Source organism: Malaclemys terrapin, chromosome 17 (genome assembly GCF_027887155.1).
Source record: "Malaclemys terrapin pileata isolate rMalTer1 chromosome 17, rMalTer1.hap1, whole genome shotgun sequence".
Taxonomy (NCBI): Eukaryota; Metazoa; Chordata; order Testudines; family Emydidae; genus Malaclemys; species Malaclemys terrapin.
In genome coordinates, this window is record NC_071521.1 from 17,614,915 (window position 1) to 17,635,446 (window position 20,532).

The 20,532-nt window shown below is 44.4% G+C and overlaps 1 protein-coding gene across 9 annotated transcripts in view; it reads left to right on the plus strand.

Annotated features, from left to right (window-relative positions):
- The window catches only part of TNC (tenascin C), a 95,661-nt gene that overhangs the window by 51,234 nt on the left and 23,895 nt on the right, over positions 1-20,532 (plus strand). Inside the window, exons 11-16 of one of the 9 annotated variants that reach the window (XM_054007133.1) lie at positions 1,280-1,639; positions 6,288-6,707; positions 9,408-9,680; positions 11,888-12,160; positions 13,515-13,787; positions 15,979-16,254. The exons of 2 other annotated variants lie outside the window; for them this stretch is intronic. In XM_054007133.1, coding sequence (XP_053863108.1) covers positions 1,280-1,639; positions 6,288-6,707; positions 9,408-9,680; positions 11,888-12,160; positions 13,515-13,787; positions 15,979-16,254 — 1,875 coding nt within the window. The remainder of the gene's footprint in view (positions 1-1,279; positions 1,640-6,287; positions 6,708-9,407; positions 9,681-11,887; positions 12,161-13,514; positions 13,788-15,978; positions 16,255-20,532) is intronic. 6 more of the 9 variants (XM_054007134.1, XM_054007135.1, XM_054007136.1 and 3 more) reach the window with 6 other exon arrangements.

Here is a 20,532-nt window from a genome sequence, read left to right on the forward strand (position 1 = left end):
AGCATCAGAATCAAAGCCCCCAAGCCTTATTCTTTATCTTCTTGGGATACTTAAAAAAAGAAAATGCATGAAACCAGTGTAATGTTCTAAGTGTTTGCTCTGGCCCATGAATAAACCGAGAATCTCCTGAAGCAACACCTGAGAGGCAGCAGCATTAGTGGATGTAACGTTTCTCCGGGATCTGTCCCTTGATTGGGGACGGATGCATCCCAAATGCATAAGAATCAGGAGCTGTAAAATAAGATCTTGTGGGTGTGTGAACTGGGGGCTTGCTTCTTTCAGTATTCTGTCCATGTCCCAGCATGTATGAGATCCTCCAGTCCTCAGGCCAAGCAAAACAAATCTTGTTAGCTCACACACTCTGTCCACAGCTATAGATGGCTTTCGCGCCGTTTCACCATAGGGCGGCAGGGGAGTGCTTGCTCTGGGCAGCAGGGAGCAGAGAGTAACTGATTCAAGTGGAAGGCACCAGGAGCATGGCTAGGACCGAACTAGCTCTTTGTATCCTAGGAAGGATGAAGTGGAGGAACCCAGGGGCGCAGCTTGGAAACACTTGTTCATTAAAAGAGAGATCTGTCCTCACGGGGGGGAAAAAAAAAGAAAACGGATTCATATGCAGCTTATAGAATGCAGTCTGCTTTAGGGCAGGGAGTATTTGCTTCCAAAGTTCCCTTCCTTTTCCCATGTTGTGTATTTTAGTCTTTCTCCTTAATCCTTCCTGACTTGTTCAGTCAGGCCTGCAGAGGTCAGGGAGTCTTTGGTTTTGTTTTGCAGGGGTTTTTTTTGTTTGCATCAGTCAATTATCTCCTACTGAAATCTTGTAAGATAGGCGTTGCTCCGGCCCTTGAGCTGAAGACATTATTTTCTTATGCATTGTATGTTTGGCTGGTTCTCCCTCATACTTTCCTCAATCTCCCTCTGAGAATATAAACAACACCCACCCCCTTTGCCTGCGCACATATACACACACACAAATTAAGAATCTTTGTGAATTGTGTAGCACACTGGCAAAGGGTGTGTCACAATCTCCTTCAGTGGCCGGCCCATTAGTGGATAACAGTCATCTACTGCTACCAAATAACTGAATGGGTCCTTTAGCTCATGTGGTAGAGGTTTGTGCTTTGGTGCTGAAGGTCCTGGTTTCAAAATCTGCTCACATGGTTCGACTCACGGCCAGGTGATCAGTGTGAAATGCACAGTTCATTGACTTTGGTTCTTTGAAAAAAGGAAGGAATTAAGTATTTCATATTCTGCCCTTTGCTTGTTTGTTTCTTTATAGCCACACGTAGTCTAGAGCTAAAGCGGGAGCCGACTCCTGGCCCAGATGAGTATTCTGGATCTTGGAGCACAGAGGCTTCTGGGATGGGGGAGGATACGCTGAGGGATGTTGTGGTCTCCAATGTGACAGCGCATGGCTTTAGTCTCTCGTGGAAGGCGGACTCAGGAGCCTACTCTAGTTTTGTTGTGGAGTACAAGGAGGTGGCGTGGGCAGCTGGGCCCCTTGCAGAAGTCTTCGTGCCCGGAGACTCCTTAGGCACTGTGATTGATGGCCTCCAGGCTAACACATCTTACAAAATCAAGGTGTACGGAATGATTGGAGGACAGCGCTCCCATCCTCTTGAAGCTGTGGCTACAACAGGTACATCCTTTCAGTTATTAACTAAGGGGTCCCTAATCATGGTCCACTTTGTTAGTTGTTCCACCCAAGAGCGTGGTATATTTGCAGTTTAGAATGATATGATAAGCAAAGGAGAATAAGCCATGTATTAGCTGGAAAGACCATTTCTCCAGCATATCTTTCCAAATATATTTATCGAGGCATAGCCCACATAGCCCAGCTTTGAGGAAACTGAGCAGTCAGATTTCTCCCTGCTCCAGTTCTGGAGCAATGCCTGAGTAGCATAATGTGGATGCTGGAGAAGGAGGGACAGTAATACGTTATGCATGAGTGGCATGTGGAAATAAATGAATGGACTTCATAATAGCTGGGAGCCCTCTTAACATTCCTCTGCAACGGTGCACAGATTGTTCAGTGACTACTGGCATGTCTTGGATGAGACGCTCTCTTGTCTCTGGAAGTGAGTTACAGGTCAAGAGCTGAATGGGAGCATGGCTTGGAGAAGGTAGCTTCCTATTCTGTTGAATGACTAAAGAAGATTCATTCTATCTGCTGAGGACCCTTCTGTCTGCTGAGGACCCTTGACAATATTCTGTCAGTCCTTCTTTCTCTTATGGCTTCTGCTTGTCTGAAGTTGTGTCCCCGTTTTCCCACGTTCAAAGTAACATTATCAACAATGAATAGGTGAGTCAGCCTGACAGGAACCTACAGTGATTACCACTGAAAAGTAATTTGCCAACAGATGCTACACAGTTACCACATCTGATTCCTGTTTGAAGCAAAGGCATAAATGGGTATTGCAGATATCAGTATGCAGCGAATACTGGCAATACAGAATTTTTAATGGTAGTCATTGTGGTTTGTTAATCCATCACAAGCAAGACCTTAAATCAGATCCTGGACACCAATTACTTCCTGCAGTGGTATGAAGGTAGCTTAACCATCTAGCTGAGGCAGAAGAGAGGGATATTTAAATGGGGGTCCCAAAATAGGATGGAGGTTTCATGGTTGACCCTGATGCTGAAATCCTATCTTGGGAGGGTGAAAGCCCTGAGGCATAATCATAGACTATCAGGGTTGGAAGGGACCTCAGGAGGTCATCTAGTCCAACCCCCTGCTCAAAGCAAGACCAATCCCCAGACAGATTTTTGCCCCAGATCCCTAAATGGCTCCCTCAAGGATTGAACTCACAACCCTGGGTTTAGTAGGCCAATGCTCAAACCACTGAGCTATCCCTCCCCCCCCTAGCAACTTGGGTCGATGGGAGATCTGGCACTGAATTGATTGTGGCCCCCTCTTTCCAATAAATAAAGCAAAAGACAAAAGACAGAAACAAGAAATAGTAGAAAGGAACACTCCCAGCTCCGTCCCAAGCACCCAGAGAAATCTGACATCCAGGCAGGGCATTAACATTCTTCATAGTGAAAGTACCAGTGAGAAATTAAAATGGAATTCCCCTAGAAGACCCAAGAACATCCATATAGGAAAGGATAAGCTATATGTATAAAAGGGACAGCTCAGTTTGAAAGTTTTACCCTCAGGATAATAAATATAGATACAGTATTTCACTTTGACAAGGAATTCTCATAGCAATTTATCTGTTGTCCATCCAAATGTCCTCTTTGAATTCCTCTGCATCTGCTATTCATTCATCGTTCTGCTAGGTGACATTCTGTCTGGCTCTCACCCATCCATCCAGGGCTTCTAGTTTGTTTCTCTTTTGTCCATTTATCTAAATGTTGTTACCTTCACATGTCTCTGCCACCCATCCACTTTGTTATTCAATGATCAAACTATTACTTACATTTTCTGTTGTCCATTCGTCTAGTTGTTAACAATCTCTTATGCATTGATAGCTATCACTAGCTACATTACCTGGATGTTTTCCACGTATCCAGCTATTTTGCATTTCTGTCTCAGTTCTATGTCTGTACACTAAGCCATACATTTTTCTATTATGGGTTAGTTTGGAGCTAATTAGGTTTTCTCCCTACTTATCCATTCATTTCCCCTTTGTGGGTTTTGATGTTAAACCCCCAAACAGTATCCTTAGCTAGTTTTACAATAAAATGATTGTAAATAATATGACAGTGTAGTTTTACCTGCATGCCATGGGTCTATTTATGCCCTGCAACTCCAACTGAAGTCAGTGGACACCATGGGCAAAACTTAGAGCAGCATTTGACCCAGTATGTTTAACCTATTGGTAACAGTAAGATCCAGAATTCAATACTAGTTGCAAGGGTGTCCCCTTCGTGTGAGTTACTCGCTGGAGTTCTCACATATTCCACCATCCTTCTTTCTATTAGTAACAGACTGCATGAAAAATTAAGTCCTTGCCTATAAATAATTAAAATGGAGTCATTTTCGTTAGGGCTGGTCAAAAAAAAAGGAAGAAAATTGTGACTTTTTTTAAAAAATTCCCCTTTTTATTTTGGAATTTCAAAATTTGATATTTTGGCAATTGAAAATCTTCGGTCAACTTTGAATCTGCTCAAACCACTAGGGGGAGGGCTAGAATTTTGTGACAATATCACTGAAACCTTTTCCCTTTTTTTTCCTGAATTGTGAAATTTTTGTCAAATTTCTGAAATTCAGAAATCGTCAACTAGCTCTAATTGTCACCATTTCCCCTCAGTTATGTGTTTAGCTCTGCAGCAAGTGCAAAGGGGATGTATAAAATCAGTCTGCCTTTTCCGCTCACATCTTTCCATGCTGTGCATTCTTTTCTGCATGTCTCCACGATCTCCATTTCAATTTGCATAATGGATCCTGTATCTATGTGATAATTTTGCTCTTCTCCTAATTCTGCTGTTCTGTGTATGTATGCAATGCCGGTCTATATACACCTCTACCCCAATATAACGCGACCCGATATAACACAAATTCGGATATAACACGGTAAAGCAGCGCTCTGGGGGGGCGGGGCTGCGTGCTCCGGTGGATCAAAGCAAGTTCGATATAATGTGGTTTCACCTATAACGCGGTAAGATTTTTTGGCTCCTGAGGACAGCGTTATATCGGGGTAGAGGTGTAGTTGGATGTACTCTACAATATATGTTAGCTAGCAGCACGCATGTAGAGTGGTCAACATTTAGGCAGCATTTGCCTTCAATTAACACACTGCTCAGGTTCTGTTGTTGCCACATATACTTAGAAAAGAATGGGTGGCATCTCTTGGCAAAATGCAGACTGTGTAATGCAGTTTACAGACTCGTAGTCTGTTAATATTTAGATGTTGCATGCTTTCCTCAAGCCCCACCCCCGGGGTGTCACATTAACATAATGACTCTGAAAAAGCCAGTTAATAATTATAGACTAACTCAGTATCCTCACTGGCAAAATGGGAATTAGTGTAGTAGTGGTCATTGTAGGTAATGTACTATCATGATAATAAAGCTACTGCCTTTCAGTTATACAGTATATAGGGCCTGGTTCTGGTCTCACACTGGAGTGGAACTCTATCTAAGTCAATAATAGAGTTACACTGATCCGTGACCAGTATAAGTGAATTGTTCCCATAGGCTTTCAGATTTCTTGAAGGTCAGCAGAAAAGTACTTTACATGAGTATTTGTGCTGGAAATGTATTTTCTAGATATCCCTTTTTTTTATTTGCTTTTGTTTCAAGATGTTTACATTGTTCTTTCTCTTCTGCAAACATTTTTGTGCTACGCTAGTATCTTGTCAGTTTGGAGACAGCTATTGAATCGAGGCTACGTACCCATGCTGATCTGCCTGATGGTGGAAGGCTGCTCGCTGTCTTTTAACTGAATGCCATTGAGACAAGAAAGCAGGGCAGCTATTTCAGTGGGGAATGATGTGGCTAGTCCACTAAGGAAGAGATAACGCTGCATGGCTAATTGAAGACTCAGAAAAGTTATCTGCCTGTTGCCCTCCAACTGAGATGGGCATTCTCTCTTCTCTGTGTAACCCTCAAAACCCCAAAGGCTGACTGTGGTCTAAGGCATGTTAATTTCTTGGGTAGCATGGACACCCCGCGCACAGAGCACGTGCTGGCTCATCTCTTTGTCTCGTGAACTCTTTAAAGGAAGAAGGCTCACATTCTCTCTCTCTTTTTTTTTTTAAGAATGTGGCATGTGTACAGACAGACAACAGCTCCAAGTTTGTTTTTCTTAGGGCAGGAAGACATTTTGCAATGCTACTGCTAGACCTGAATTCTCAGTCTGTATTCGATATGTTTGCAGCCCTAGCATGCGTTCCATTTCTGATTTCCATCAGCAGCGTTAACTGTCCTATTGTGTGGATCGAAGGCATGTTTAAGAGATCGAGGGACAAATTCTTAGCCAGCGTAAATCAGCATTGTTCCATGGAAGTCCATGAAGCTACACTGATTTACACTAGTTGAGGATCTGGCCCAGTATCTCTATTGAAAACGAGTGTCCTTAAATTGCTAGCTATCGTGATTGATGCTTTAGAGCTACCATTGAGTGTGGCAGGTATGAGACTGACATTATGCTTTGAATGTCTCCTTTGCTTACGACCTGGATTCAGTCTCCAAACAATCAGTTATCCCATCTGCTTTCTCTGTTTTAGAGATTTTTAATGCAAACTGCAGAAACTAACCTCTCTCAGATGTTAGGCGTCATTTGGTTTCTTTGCCTTTTTTTTAAATAAGGAAAACTTAACTTGTGATTTACCTCTGTTTAGCACATCTAGTCACAGCATCTGGAGAATCAGACAGTGAAACAACACTTAATCCTACCAGCCCAGCACCTACTGAGCTAAGTTACTTAACAAACCCAAGCACTGATTCTCACGCTCTGCTTTCAGTGCCCACTGATTTTTCCATCCTGGAAACCACTGCCCAGCTTCATGATCTTAAAATAACAGGCAGGACTTTCACTAGTTTCACAGTGTCCTGGGCAGCACAAGATGCATTATTTGATCAGTTCTTTATCACTCTGAAAAGCCTGCCCAGTTTAAAAAGGACCCAGGAAATCTTTGTGCCGGGAAACCTACGAGAAACAGAATTTACCAATCTCACAGCTGGCACACAATATCTGATTAATCTCCATGGAAGCTCTCAAGGTCAGCTCTCTCAGTCACTGGATGTTCTAGCTGCCACAGGTATTTTCTATGGATTTTGTTATCCATATGTTCTCATTTCTGCTTTGACATTCTGGGTTTCATCTCGCACTGCGCTGCCATTGCAGAAATGCCAGGCTTTGTGAAATTATTTTCTGCATGGGACAAAACCCGTCTTGCTTTGGAATGAGGGCATTGAGTTATGTGGCATGGACAGTTCCCCATCCAGCTTTTGAAGGGACATAGCATTGATTCTCCCTTTACAAATTGCATGCAAAGAGGGGATTGGATGCATCAGCTATTTACAAGACACATGGAAATAGCAGGATATGCGACTGGGTTTTGTTTGGATTTGGATCCAAACAAAAGGAAGATTGCAAGGAGGTAGTATCTGGCAGTGTTTCCATGGAAGTGATGATGTCTGAAGGGGAAAAAAAGATCGTAACACATTGTGAGTGGGTTTTCAAAGTTTTTAAACAGCCTCTTATTTTCCTTTAGCACATTCATTTCTCCCTGAACAATACAACAGTAAAAGGAAACAATCGTCTAAACTGAGTGCAATTCGCTAATGATCAAGTACCAAGATACAAATGTACAGTTGGAGAAACAGACAATAGACTAGCAATACTCCCAGTCCACATACCAGTACCAAAATCACTGTCTGTGTGAGACAAAGGATTTACCCAAGCCATGGCTACCCCAGGAATGGTTAGAACAGTCTCATCTTTTTCTATGATGTGTTACATCTTTTTTTTTTTAACGTAAGTAACATCATCTCTTCCTCTCACTTCCTGTGTCATCATCGTCTCCGTTGTCATGTATGGTCCAGGCTTTATGGGTGAGGCTGGCTGAGTGCCCCAGCAACCAGAATTGGTGCATTGCATGATTTGTGTTTGAGAACAGGAGAGCATGATGGGAGCTGGATGCATTTCCAGATCAGACATGCATGTCCCTGAACAGGAAACGGAAAGGAAAAGTGTTTTTGTGAGCCTGCGTCTTGGAAGAGAATGGAAATTGAACGTTATGTTCAGGGAAATCTGAATGGCTTTTAAGTTGTTATGGCATTTGCAAAATAGATAATGTTTTTCCTTGAAAGACTTTGCTGTGACTTGATTTCTTTTTTGGGGGGGAGGGGGTGTATTTTGATTTTAAAGGAATGTCTTATTTAACTCTACTGCCATCAAATGATCACTGATTTCTTTTCCAGCCTGCATTCTCCCTTTCCAGCTGAACAGTGCTACCTAGCCAGGATTTGCATTATATCATAATGCGTGTCTGATCCCTATTTTCATTCAAACAGCTCATGCAAAGTTCTTGAGCAGCATTGATGTGAAAAGTGACTCTGTACATTGTCATCTCTCCAGGGTCACAGGGGGATGGGAGGCAGCTGGTTGGTGCTTCAGTGGACCTGAGTGATACCACTTTCCTATACAGAGATATAGGGCCTGAGTATTCATAAATCCGGTTAAGTCAATGGGTGCTCCCAATGGCTAGGCATTTCTGAAAATTGAGCCCATGGTGTATCCATTAGGGCATGCAATACACGCAAGCACACACACACTATGTGCAACCCTTACTTTACATGATGAGCAACTACACAAGTAATCTCATTGGGCCTGCTTCTCATTTAGACTAACGTCCCTTTACACCACCCTGCCTTAAAATGGGTGCACACCTTTAAAGCACCTTCCACCAATGTGGCTTAAAGGAACCTTGAGTATAACTGAAAACCAGGTCCTGGTGGAACATCTCTCACGAGTAAGTGCTCAGTAACGTGTGTAAAGGGGTGCACAATCAGGCCCTGTCATCATTATTACGGCTGTCTTACCTTGATTTCAGCCATGCAAAGAAAAGAGAAAAGAGCTATGGAATGGGCCCAGTCCGAAAGTTAGCCACAGATTAAAAGAGGAGATTCCCCATGCATAACCAACTGATAAGAAGATGCTATTTTCCAGCGTGACTTTGAAAAGCTTAATGTCTGTCAGTTGTCTTCCCTCACCACAGGAAGGCTTTCTATAGCATGTCCCTGAGATTCTTATTTTGAAGTAATAAGCTTGTCGTTTTAAAGAAGTTATTGTTATCTGCCCTCATTAAACTTGTGTTAACCACAATTAGGCCCACAATTAGGGCAAATCTCTAAAGATGGGCAGGTACAGGCGGAGAAACCACTATTCATTCTTTGTCATTTTGAATCAGGAATTGATTTTTTTAAAACACAAACAAACAAACAAAACCAACCTTTCTTCAAGTGGACACCATTAAAAACATAAAATTCACAGCCCTCGGTACTTACATGAACTTCTGTATCTGTCTAACCTTGGAACGGGAAATACTGCGGGATCACAATCACGTTAGAGTGGCGAGCATTGAATTATTAATGACCGCTGTAAAATGGTTATAGAAATACTGACTTGCCTCATAAGGAGCCTTAATTAATGTTTGTAAAATGCTCTAAGCGCCAAAGCTGCCTCCTACATGAAATATTATAGTATTAAAATGATGATTATTTATTATTGTTGCTCTCGCCTTGTTGTACGGCTCTGCATTGCCAAGTTTCTGAAGGAAGCTTTCCACTGAGTTACCAAGGACAGACATAAATCTATAAGTGTGTGTTATAGTGCGTATAGGTTCACTAATTATAACTGAAATTCATTAGCAGGGAAAGTCATCAGGTAGCACCCCAATTATTGGTTACTTTAATCTGTAATTTGAGTAACTAATTGACTCTCTGTCCTTATTCAGAGGAGGAACCTGAGCTCGGAAAGTTAACAGTATCGAAGGTTAGATGGGATGGTTTCCAACTCAACTGGACAGCAGCAGAAGGGGCCTATGAGACTTTTGTCATCCAGGTGCAGGAGCCAAACAATCCAGAAGAAACTTGGAATCTCACAGTCCCAGGCAGCCTGCGCTTTGTGACTGTTACTGGCCTCAAGGCTAACATGCCCTACACTGTCACCCTTTATGGTGTGATTCAGGGCTACAGGACCAAACCCCTTTCTGTTAACACCACAACAGGTACCCTTTCTAATTCATTCATCACTTTCCATGCTCCTTCCTTCTTTGCAGAGAGGCATATAGGCCAGAGCTATTACAGAGTCCAGTGAGAGCTTGAATGTCTGCACTCTTTTGCATGAGCACCCTTAATCCTAGAGGCTTATCAAAGCTTGGCTGAACATATCATGCTTGGAAATGTCTCACGATGATCAGATTTTCTAGTGAGAGTCTCAGGGCCACTATGCTGTCATTTGCTTTCAGGAGCTCCCATGTGTCCTTTTGTTTGCTTATTTTACTCACTTCTCTGGTTGCAAGACCCAAATGTCCATTGCACATGATCAGAAAGAACAGACATTGCCTTGTGAAAGCTGTGAAAACTTGACTTTATAGCCCAGATACTCAAGGCATTAAGCACTTGTGTTTTTTGGATTCCAAAAGTTATTTCCAAAACAATGCACAAAAACCAATATGGAATTACTGCTATGGGGCGATCTCATGTATTGGGCTGTTAACCAGTATGACTCTGTTACTGCTCTCCCAATGTGTAAATCAGGAGTAACTTCACTAAAGTCAACAGAATTACACCGGTGTAAAGCTGGTGTAGGTGAGAGGAGACTCAGGCTTTAAACCACCAAAAATTGCCTAAAATTATCAATAATAATGAAAGTAATTTTTATGACTCATCTGTGCACCTTTCACGGATCTGCATTCACCTTTCAGTGATGTAAATATGATATCTGGGTTGGTGAAAAGCAGAGATGGGCACTAGTCCCCACATTCCTCTCCAGATCTTGCATCCCTCAAAGCTCAAAGATATTCCATGGTTTGGGTTCAGGCCTATCACTCATAAATAAAAAATAACATTGTTTTAATGATCTACAAAACTCTAAATCAGGGGTAGGCAACCTATGGCACATGTGCTGAAGGCAGCATGCGAGCTGATTTTCAGTGGCGCTCACACTGCCCGGATCCTGGCCACTGGTCCGGGGGACTCTGCATTTTAATTTAATTTTAAATGAAGCTTCTTAAACATTTTAAAAACCTTATTTACTTTACATACAACAATAGTTTAGTTCTATATTATAGACTTATAGAAAGAGACCTTCTAAAACCGTTAAAATGTATTACTGGCACGTGAAACCTTAAATCGGAGTGAATAAATGAAGACTCGGCACACCACTTCTGAAAGATTGCCGACCCCTGATGTAGACATATCCACAGCGTCCTGCCGAAGTATGGCTTATGCATTGCTCTGTCTCTCTTAGTTAATGGAAACAGCAGAGGACACCTTACTGGGGTTTTCCCTTCTATTCCAGTCACACTCACCACCTGGCTTTTCAAGACTTCTTTCTGGGGGATTTTCCATTGTCAGAATGTTCTGCGCCTTTTGGGGGCCTGTCAGGGATGAGTGCAGAAGGGAAGGAAGCCCCAGGGAGCTACCACGGCTTTGTACTTTGGCTCAAGCTCCAGGACTAGATGCCAACTTTCGTGTGTTTTAAACAGGAAGGGAGAGAGGAAAAGCTCAAATGAAACTCGACCCTTTCTCCTTGCCCAAGCCACGGCTCTAGTTTCAGCTTCTCTTAAAACAGTGACATGTATTCTCCAAGTCTTTAGGGCCCTCGGTGTGTTCTTACGCATCTGCTTTCATGCTCAGACCTCGAAGGGTACGTCTACACTGCAGCTGGGAATGTGTTTCCCAGTCTTAGTAAACAGACATGCCTTAGCTCGGCGTGAGCTAGCACACTAAAAATGGCAGAGTAGCAGCGGGGAGCATAGGGGGAGGCTTGGGCTAGCCATCCAAGTAGGTACCCGAGGGTCCATGTGGGTTGGTATTCAGGTGACTCGCCTGAGCTGCTGCCGATGCTACCCCAGCTACACTGCTATTTTTAGCAGATTAGCTTGAGTACAGCTAGTGTGGGTCTGTCTACCTGCACTGAGGAGCAGGTCCCAGCTGCAGTGAAGACCTACTGAAAGATGCTTGGCTGCGCTCAGAAGCATGGACGACCACTGCAGTCTTACAGATTTCATCTATGCGGCATTGTTAGACGCTTTCTCTTTTTGACTTTCTTCCCCTTCGCTCACGTCCGCTTGCAGCAACCTGTTGTTCCAACCCTCCATTCCCCTTTTCAACGTAGATCTCTGGCAGCTGTAGATGCAAGCACAGCATTGCTGAACATAAGGCTTTAGAGGGGGCATCTAATTCTCACTCGTTTTGTTTTCCTCTTTAGCAGCAGAACCCGAAGTTGGTGAACTAATGGTTTCCAGCATTACCCCCGAAAGCTTCCACCTTTCCTGGACAGCCCCGGATGAGGCCTTCAAGACCTTTACCATTGAAATTATTGATTCTAGCAGGTTACTGGAGCCCATGGAGTACAACATTTCAGGCAACTTAAGGACTGCTCATATCTCAGGGCTTTCCCCCAAAACTGATTTTATTGTCTACCTCTCTGGGAGCACGGGTGATTTCCGCACAAAGACAATAAGTGCTGCAGCTACTACAGGTATATAAACCTACCTCACATACTAACTCGGCTTTCTCCTAACTCTTCTTTACAGGACCTGACCTTTCCCACACCCTTACCTTCCCCAGCCAACCACCCGGCACCAAATCCTCTACCTCACCCTACAACGCCTTCTGATGAAGAGCTGCAGGCATTATTTTAACCTGTAAAATTATGTTTAACCCGCCCGTCCAGTGCAGGGAAAGGTAACCACGGCGATGAGCGGTGTTCTTATTCACAACAGAAATAATCAGCTTTCTTTCCTCTCGGCTTCATCTGAGCAGGGGCCACTTCTGGTACAGAGGAGAACCTCCACAAGTTTGCTCAGGGGCTGAGCGTGGAGCCAACACTTTTCTAGGCACACCTCAGCATTGCAACATGTGTTCGTATCTGTTATGTTGCATTTAGGGGGGTTATTTCTCTTGAATAGGCAGATGTGTAGGCAAAGGTGTTTCTACTTTTTGAAAGGGATTTGGGTGAAATTGACTCCATGGCAGAGGAATTATATAAGGCCTATGCACGACTGTAATCCCATTTAAAACCTCAGAGTAGGTTTTACATGGGACTGAAGTGGTTCACGGCCCTGGGCTGGCTGGCTGCACAGGTATGGATTTTGCTCTTAGCCTGAAGTTTCACATCTGGATCTCTCTGTAGCACAGTCGTTCAAAGGAAAGAAGGAATCCTATCGTTGTACAAAAGTAGATGGATTACTCAAGGGGGGGTACTGTATCACATGCAGCGATCTTTTATTACCCATGTTGACTCCATTCATATGACCTCTGCAAATGGTTCCCTGCACAAAGTTCTCTCAAAACAAGGTGCCTACATTAACCTTGTGACCAATTATACAAGTAATGCAGGTTCTATCTCCTCACAGATTGCCAGGAATAGACCTTGCTTTATCTTAAAATCTGTATACGTTGGAGGAATTGTAACAATGTGATGCTGCTGCTGACGTGGTTGACAGACAGTTCTATGGAACTTTGGGATGCCAGTCGCAGTTCAACATAATATGAAGCATCTGTGATCAAGTCAATAGCAGATACATTTGTAAGCGGGGAGTGGGATCCTGGCAGAGGGATGAATTAGGGTTTCTCAGCCTGGGGATCACGACCCCCCCAGGAGGATCACAAACAGGTGTCAGTGGGTCAAAATCATACTGCCCATACTGCTCATACTACTAAATGGGAGGGGGATCCTGGTGAGATTTTGGCTAAGATGATAGGTGTCATGGTGCAGAAAATGTGATTAAATCGGTCTTTTCCATCTCTGACTCCTCTGACATTGATTTGATTTGATTTGATTTTTGGTTCTAATAATTCCGACACATTTCCATTTGTTTTTCTTCCTCTAGTAGACGAACCTCTCCTTAGCAAACTCACTGTCTCAAACGCTACCTCAGACCGTGTGTCCCTCACATGGGAAGCTCAGGATGCCGCCTTTGATCGCTTTGTTTTAGAAGTTATAAACTCTGACTTGCCTTTGGATTCTCTGGTGCACACAGTGCCAGGGGCCTCACGGAGTTTTGTAATCACCAACCTCAGAGCCGCCACTAATTACACTGTCCAACTGCATGGTCTAGTTGATGACCAAGGTGCTCAGACTTTGACAGCACTGGTTACCACAGGTATTTCACCTTCCAGATTTACTTTTTCTATTCTTTCTTTTCCTGTCCACCAAACTGCTCTAGAACGTGGCTCCAAAGTGACATCACTTTTCCTCATCTAGATGGCCCTCGTTAGTAAATTAAAGAAAGGGTCACTAGGGGGACAGGTTGGAATAAGCTGAATCCAAGACTGCTTTGAAAGTAGCGGATCTGGGACCTTGGAAATGGCTGAAAAGTGTCCCCAGAATTAAGGAAGCACAATGGTAAACCTTTGATTGGTTTATTTATATATACACTTATCTGCAAGCTCTCTGTATATATAACTGAATTGCTCCAGATGATTCTCTCTGGAACATCCTTGCATTTGACTTGGAATACTCTTTGTGTTCATTCCACACCCTCTCTCTTCATTTGCCTGTGATCTTTCTTATCACGGGAATGGGCGCTATGTCCTTGTCAGACCAGAAAGGCAACTGCATGCCATTTTGGTTCTTTGTTTGTAAAGGTCAAATGTCTCTCATGGCATTTGTATCTTTTCCTGGTGCTTTGGGTAGCATGTTAAATGACCAACAGGAACTGCATGGAGTGGTCCAGTTATTTAGTGCTGGTACCAAGAGTTTTTTTTCTGCCTGGCATCTTTCCCCATCCCCCCAGCAGTGAGCTGGGATTGAAAAGGAAGTCCATCCCTTCTTGATGTTCGGCCCCGTACACTATCACTTGCACGGGTGCCAGTGAGTCTTGTAGGGGAATGGGCACCACAGTGCCTTCCAGGGGATGCCAGAGCCTTTCCAACGCTGATGGTGACTACCGGATGTTGGGAGCTCACTAAGCCTTGCCTGGAGGGATTTTCAACTTGTGCTGCATGTAGTAACCTTTGAAATCGGGATGCCATGACACGGGCCTGCCTGAGCTGGGTGCGAATGGCATGTGAAGGAATGTGCCCGTTTCGGGTTCGGTGTGGAAAAGATTGTTCTCTTCAACCTGCATGCAGGACTGAGTGCCCCGTGCCTGGTTTCACCACATTCTCCCTTACGTATGTTTGCATCTTGAATACTTTCTGATCTCCGCCATCTCCCCAGGCATCGAGCTCTCGCCATGACAACTTCATTACCAACCATGCTGGCTCGGCATGACAGTCCCAGCATGCATCCTTAATTGGGGTCACTGAGCTGTCCCTGCTCCTGGACTAGACCAAGGCAGCAGAGTGGATGGGGAACAAACTCTCCTGGCCCATTTAACCTAAGTCTTGGGTGGGTAAATTGCGGTAACTTACATCAGTTCATATGTCAATTAATTATTGGTCGCTCTCTGTTCTTTAATCGTTCTGTTGTTGTCATGATTACGTCCTCCAGGGTGAGTCATTTACCCAATAACCCCCCCCCCCCGAATATCACTGACTCCATTTAACCAACACTTTCATGTCCCCAAAACATTTTAACAAATGGGGTTTCAATAGATTCCTCCTGGTTGAATTATGTGAAAGCTGGATGGATTTGACTCCAATTTCCCAAGTTATTCCTTTGAGGATGAGAATGAAATTTATGCCAAAAGGGAATATTTTTCCCTAAGAAGAATTATAAAGGCCTGAAAAAGGGGGTTGCAGTGATCTTGTGTCCTCCATTCAGTGGTCCACAGTGGGACCTAGTGAATGGGGTGCTGCCACTGGCCTGCTGTATGAGCTTGGACAAATCTCTTCACTCACTTGTGCCTCAGTTTCCCCATCTGGACAGTGAGGATAATGATCCTGACCTGCTTGGTAAAGCACTTTAACATGAAGTGTCCCATAATTTAGAGAGTTGGCCTTCTGCAAAAGTAATCACGGTTCAGATTTGTGCAGTCATCGAGCGCCTAATTTTCAGAAGTTCTAAGCATCTGCAGTTCCTTTGGATTTCACGGGGAGTTGTGTGCGCTTAGCACTTCTGCAAATCAGGCCCAAGTTTAGACCAGACCACTGAATATATTTAACAGTAAACAAAAAAGAGCAAGAAAAAAAAATTAAAACAAATAAACACCTGCAAGAGGTTAAATTAAAAGCCCTTTTCAATGGCTATTTGTAATGCCCAGCTCCTTGTTTCTTCACCCATTGCTCAGCAGATGGTAAAGGCTGGCTGTGTTTCTCTACACCCTTCAATAGCCATAACTCTCTTCTGCTACTAAGCACCGCCCTGCTCTAAGTAATGCTTTCTCTTCCCCTGTGTTCCTTTTCCTTCAGAGGCCAAGCCACAGCTGGGCACGCTCACACTCACAAACGTTACCCCCGACAGCTTCAACCTCTCATGGACCGCGAGAGATGGGCCTTTTGCAAAGTTTGTTATAAATGTTAGAGATTCCTATGCAACCCACGCGCCGCAGGAGCTTACGGTGTCAGGAAGGGCCCGCAGCGCTCGCATCTCAGGCCTGGCAGATTGCACTGGCTATGATATTAACATTCAGGGCACCACCAATGCAGGGGTCCACACAGAGCCCCTCACTGCTTTTGTCGTGACAGGTACCCGTTTAAAGGCTGCTGCTTTGTGTGTGTGTGTTTTTTGTGTAAAAAAGAACAACCACCACCAAACATTGATTAATGTGGAGGAAAGGAGAGAACGGTGTTGGCTGTTTCCCTGTGAAACTGAGTAATGTTGACACTTAAAGAGATCGTCCAGTTTTAGGGCGAGGGAGGGGAGAACAGGTTCAGGTGAATTAAGAACCCATCCAAATCTTTATTCCTAACTTCAGCTGCAATTAACCTTCCCCTCTGAGCTTTCAAAAAATAAGGTTAACTTCACGGGCCCATTTATCTAACCTGAATGCCTTCTAGGCCTCTTTTCAACTCTTGGATATTTAGAGCAGTCCAGGCCTTTAAAATTCTGCCTGTCCTCCATGGTCAGTTCCACTGAATAACACTAATCATCTGTGAGATGGGCATCTCCTTTCTGCATGACACAGGGTGATTGAAAGGGCCAGGACTTCAGGCACCCTCGTGCCTATTTAAGAATCAGAGAATATCAGGGTTGGAAGGGACCTCAGGAGGTCATCTAGTCCAACCCCCTGCTCAAAGCAGGACCAATCCCCAGACAGATTTTTTTTTTTTTTACACCCCAGTTTCCTAAATGGCCCCCTCAAGGTTTGAACTCACAACCCTGGGTTTAGCAGGCCAATGCTCTGAGCTATCCGAACCTCTACATGTGGCAGTAAGAGAGGATGTCAAGATTCAGCCCAATTCTTGTTGCTATTTCACTCTTTACCGAGATCAGATCTAATATAATAACCCAGCAGCCATGCATGTATTATAGTGCTGCCTCCCGTCCATTTATACTCCTTGAAGACTAAGCATTCCTTGCACATCATATCACAAGAACCGAGGCTGTCACTACAGCTTCTCTCCATTCTTTGTATCGTTTGCCTCGACCAAACAGCCACCCTGCATGTGCATGCATCCAGAAGCTCATGTCTCATTATCTGTCCTTTTCCTCCTCACTCCAGTAATACACAGAGGTAACACCCTCAGCAGAGGCATTGTGCTCAGTTAGTCTCCCTTACATAAGGCAGTCTCCACAACCACTTCACCGAAGCCCCAAGGATGCAGTTTGCACTGACTGTGACCTCCCTCCCTGATGGTAGAGTCTTACAAATGAACCAGTGTTTGCCTTCTCCAGTCCTGTTCTTTGATGCTCCAAAGTACAGATGCTTCCCTATAGCAAATGTGGCATTGCTACATTTGAAGGCAAGTTTCCCTGATCTAGATAAGCATGCTATGCTCCCTGGAAGCCAATGAATCCTTGTCTGCTTGTAGTGCAGGTAAACCTGTTTCGAGAAATAATTTCAGTGTTTCAGATCCTTTATTTATTTATCAAGGCTCCAGCAAACCAAACCCACGAGGAGTTGAATCCAGTATTTCTTGGGGATGCTCAGTAGGCGATGATTGTAAATCCCTTAAACCACTCTGTCACAGGGCCGCCCAGAGGATTCAGGGGGTCTGGGGCAAAGCAGGGGAGCTGCGGCGCTTGTACTCACCCGGCGGCGGTCCGTGTCTTTGGCGGCATTTTGGCGGCGGGGGGGCCTTCCGTTGCTCCATGTCTTCGGCAGCACTGAAGGACCCGCCACTGAAATGCCGCCGAAGACGCGGAGCAACTGAAGGGCCCCATGGCGCCAAAATGCCGCCGAAGACCTGGACCGCCGCCGGGCCAGGGCTTGCGGGGCCCCTGTGGGGCCTGGGGCAAATTGCCCCAATTGCCCCCCCCCCCTCCGCCCTCTGGGCAGCCCTGCTCTGTCATGCTGTCTGGATCATGACTATAAGTGCCAGAGTGTCAAGAAGCAGGGCAGAGACCCCGAACTGCTTGTATGTTCTAAGCTTAGATTTCACCGACCCAGTAAAAGTATGAATTCCTAAAGGACTATAACAGTCCTACCCTGGAGTCACACACAGTCCCCTTGGTCATTCCAGTCTACTTTGCCACCCAGGCAAGCTGGACTTAGTGATAGTTGGTTGCAATACACTTAGATCACAAAATATTCAGGTTACTCCCATTCCCAAAGGACCAGTCACTTATCCTAGGTCAATTTGTACCTTAGATCTGACACCAAAGACAACGCTTGTAGCCAATCCAATAGTAAACTATCTAAGGATTTATTAACTAAGAAAAGAAATGAAAGAGTTATTACAAGGTTAAAGCAGGCAAACATATGCACACAAACCAGTCTATGGTTTCAGAAGGTGACACAGTTGTAGTAATCTGTCAGCTCTGAATGTCTTTTAGGACTAACCCAGTTTGACCCTGGGGATCTCGGCTTCTCTTTTCTGTCCTGTGAGAGTCCAAACAGCAAAAGAGATGAAAATTTTTCTTGCCAGCTGTTTTTAGTTCCTTCTTCCAGAATGGAACTAGTCCTTTTGCAGGTAGCCTCATGGGTGTCGGGGAGCAATTAGCAAAGTCTTTGTATTGTGATGTTCTACAATGGCCCATTTAGTTTTGATAGGCCTTCTTGATGGACAGGAAACGAACCCTCCTGGCTGGGTTCACAGTTTCAGAGCAAACATTTTTACAGTTACACAGCAAAAACTTAAATATTAACTTATAGCATGTGATAAAGAAATTGTAAGTGAGATTAGTGCAGGCAGCAACTTACAAGCATTTCACAAAGTCTAAACACATTGTTATAATTCCAATACCCATCTAAACCATACTAATGCACAGGTAAAACTGACTGGTTTCCAGCATTGAATTTGTCAGTGTTCGGCTGAGGCCTAAAGCCTTGCCAAGAGCTGGCACCTGGTCTGCCCGCGTCATGCCCTCCACATGCATCAAATTCTAACAAAGCCGTTGGCACATCACTATGCAGCCCTCAAAGCTCGAGGATTTATAGATTATTAAGTGGCTTAATACTGTGGATGGGAGAACGAGGGAAACAATGTCTCAGTTCCTACAAGAAGGCCACAGGCCGCCCCAAAGTTGTTTCTCTGGTCCTTCCCTTGATAATAGTAAGAAATACTTCTCTGTTCATGCCTCGTTTTCGAAGAGCCATGTGGCTTTTTAGTAGGGATGGGCTCAAGCCTAGAAGTTCCGATTCTGATCAAAACCCAAACTTTCCCAAAGTTTGGAAGTTGGAGGTCCGTATCCGAGCTCCTGGATCAGACTAAGGCTATGTCTACAGTTGGAGCAAGGGATGTGGTTCCCAGTTAACATAGAAGTACTTGCTCTCGCTCTCCTCGAATCAGCACTCTAGAAATACTAGTGTACCCACGAGAGCCTGGGGAACGGCCAGCGGCAGTAGGGGCTGGCCACCTCTAGTTCTTAGCTGTGGGCTACAGGTATGTTTGTACTCGGAGCAAAGCCTGGGCTGCCCCTTGCTGCTGTTTAGTGTGCTTGCTCGATGCGAAATCGCACCCGTATGTCTGGGCGAGCTGAAAATCACATGCCGACCTCCAAGCGTAGACATGGCCTACGCTGTAGAATTCAGCTCAGAAACTTTCTCGGGTGCCTGAGCTGCGTGTTTCAGATCCACGCTTCTGGTTTGGGCCCATCTCTACCGTTCAGTGCTCTTTCTGTAGTCACACATACTGAAATGCAGGCAGGGTTATTTTGGGGTGGGTGGGTGGGAAGTCGAGGACCAAATCCACTCAACTCTTACTAGGGATAAACTTCCACTATAGCAAGTGAACATGTTAAGGAAGGATTGCAAGATTCCATGAGTGGGCCATATGAGACAGCAAAGCCAGATTTTTAAAAAAGCTTAGGGTCAAATTGCCAAGGGCTGAGCACCACCATCAGGGCTAGATCCCTCAAAAATGCTCAGGACCCAGTAACTCCCACTGTGACTCCTAGGACCAGATATTCAGATGAGTTCAACAGGCTGGGCTCTTTTGAAAGCCTGACCACTTATTTTAGTGCCTCTTTTGAACCAATGGCCCTATGCCTCTGAACTTTAACTAGTGCCATTTTGGTCTGAAAACTACCAGAATAAGCATTGGAATCTCTTTAAGTTGTCAACATATCAGTTAAAGGGGAGAGAGGGGAGGAATGGTTGGCTATTAAGATTTTTAGCCAGTCTGTTCTTCAGCCATTACCTGCTGTCATTAGCAGTTGCTAGCACAATCTCTCAAAGAAACAATCCTTCAGTTGTTTAGATCTTACGCTTGCAGCGACCCATGTTGGCTTAAGCCTTGGTTCCGCTGGGTCAACCATTGGAAAGAAAAGTAGGCGATACTGGTGTGAAGTTGCGAGATATGTCAAAATTGAGGCTTGTCCCTAAAGCAATGGTGATGGAGAGGGGAGGATGGAAATAGATG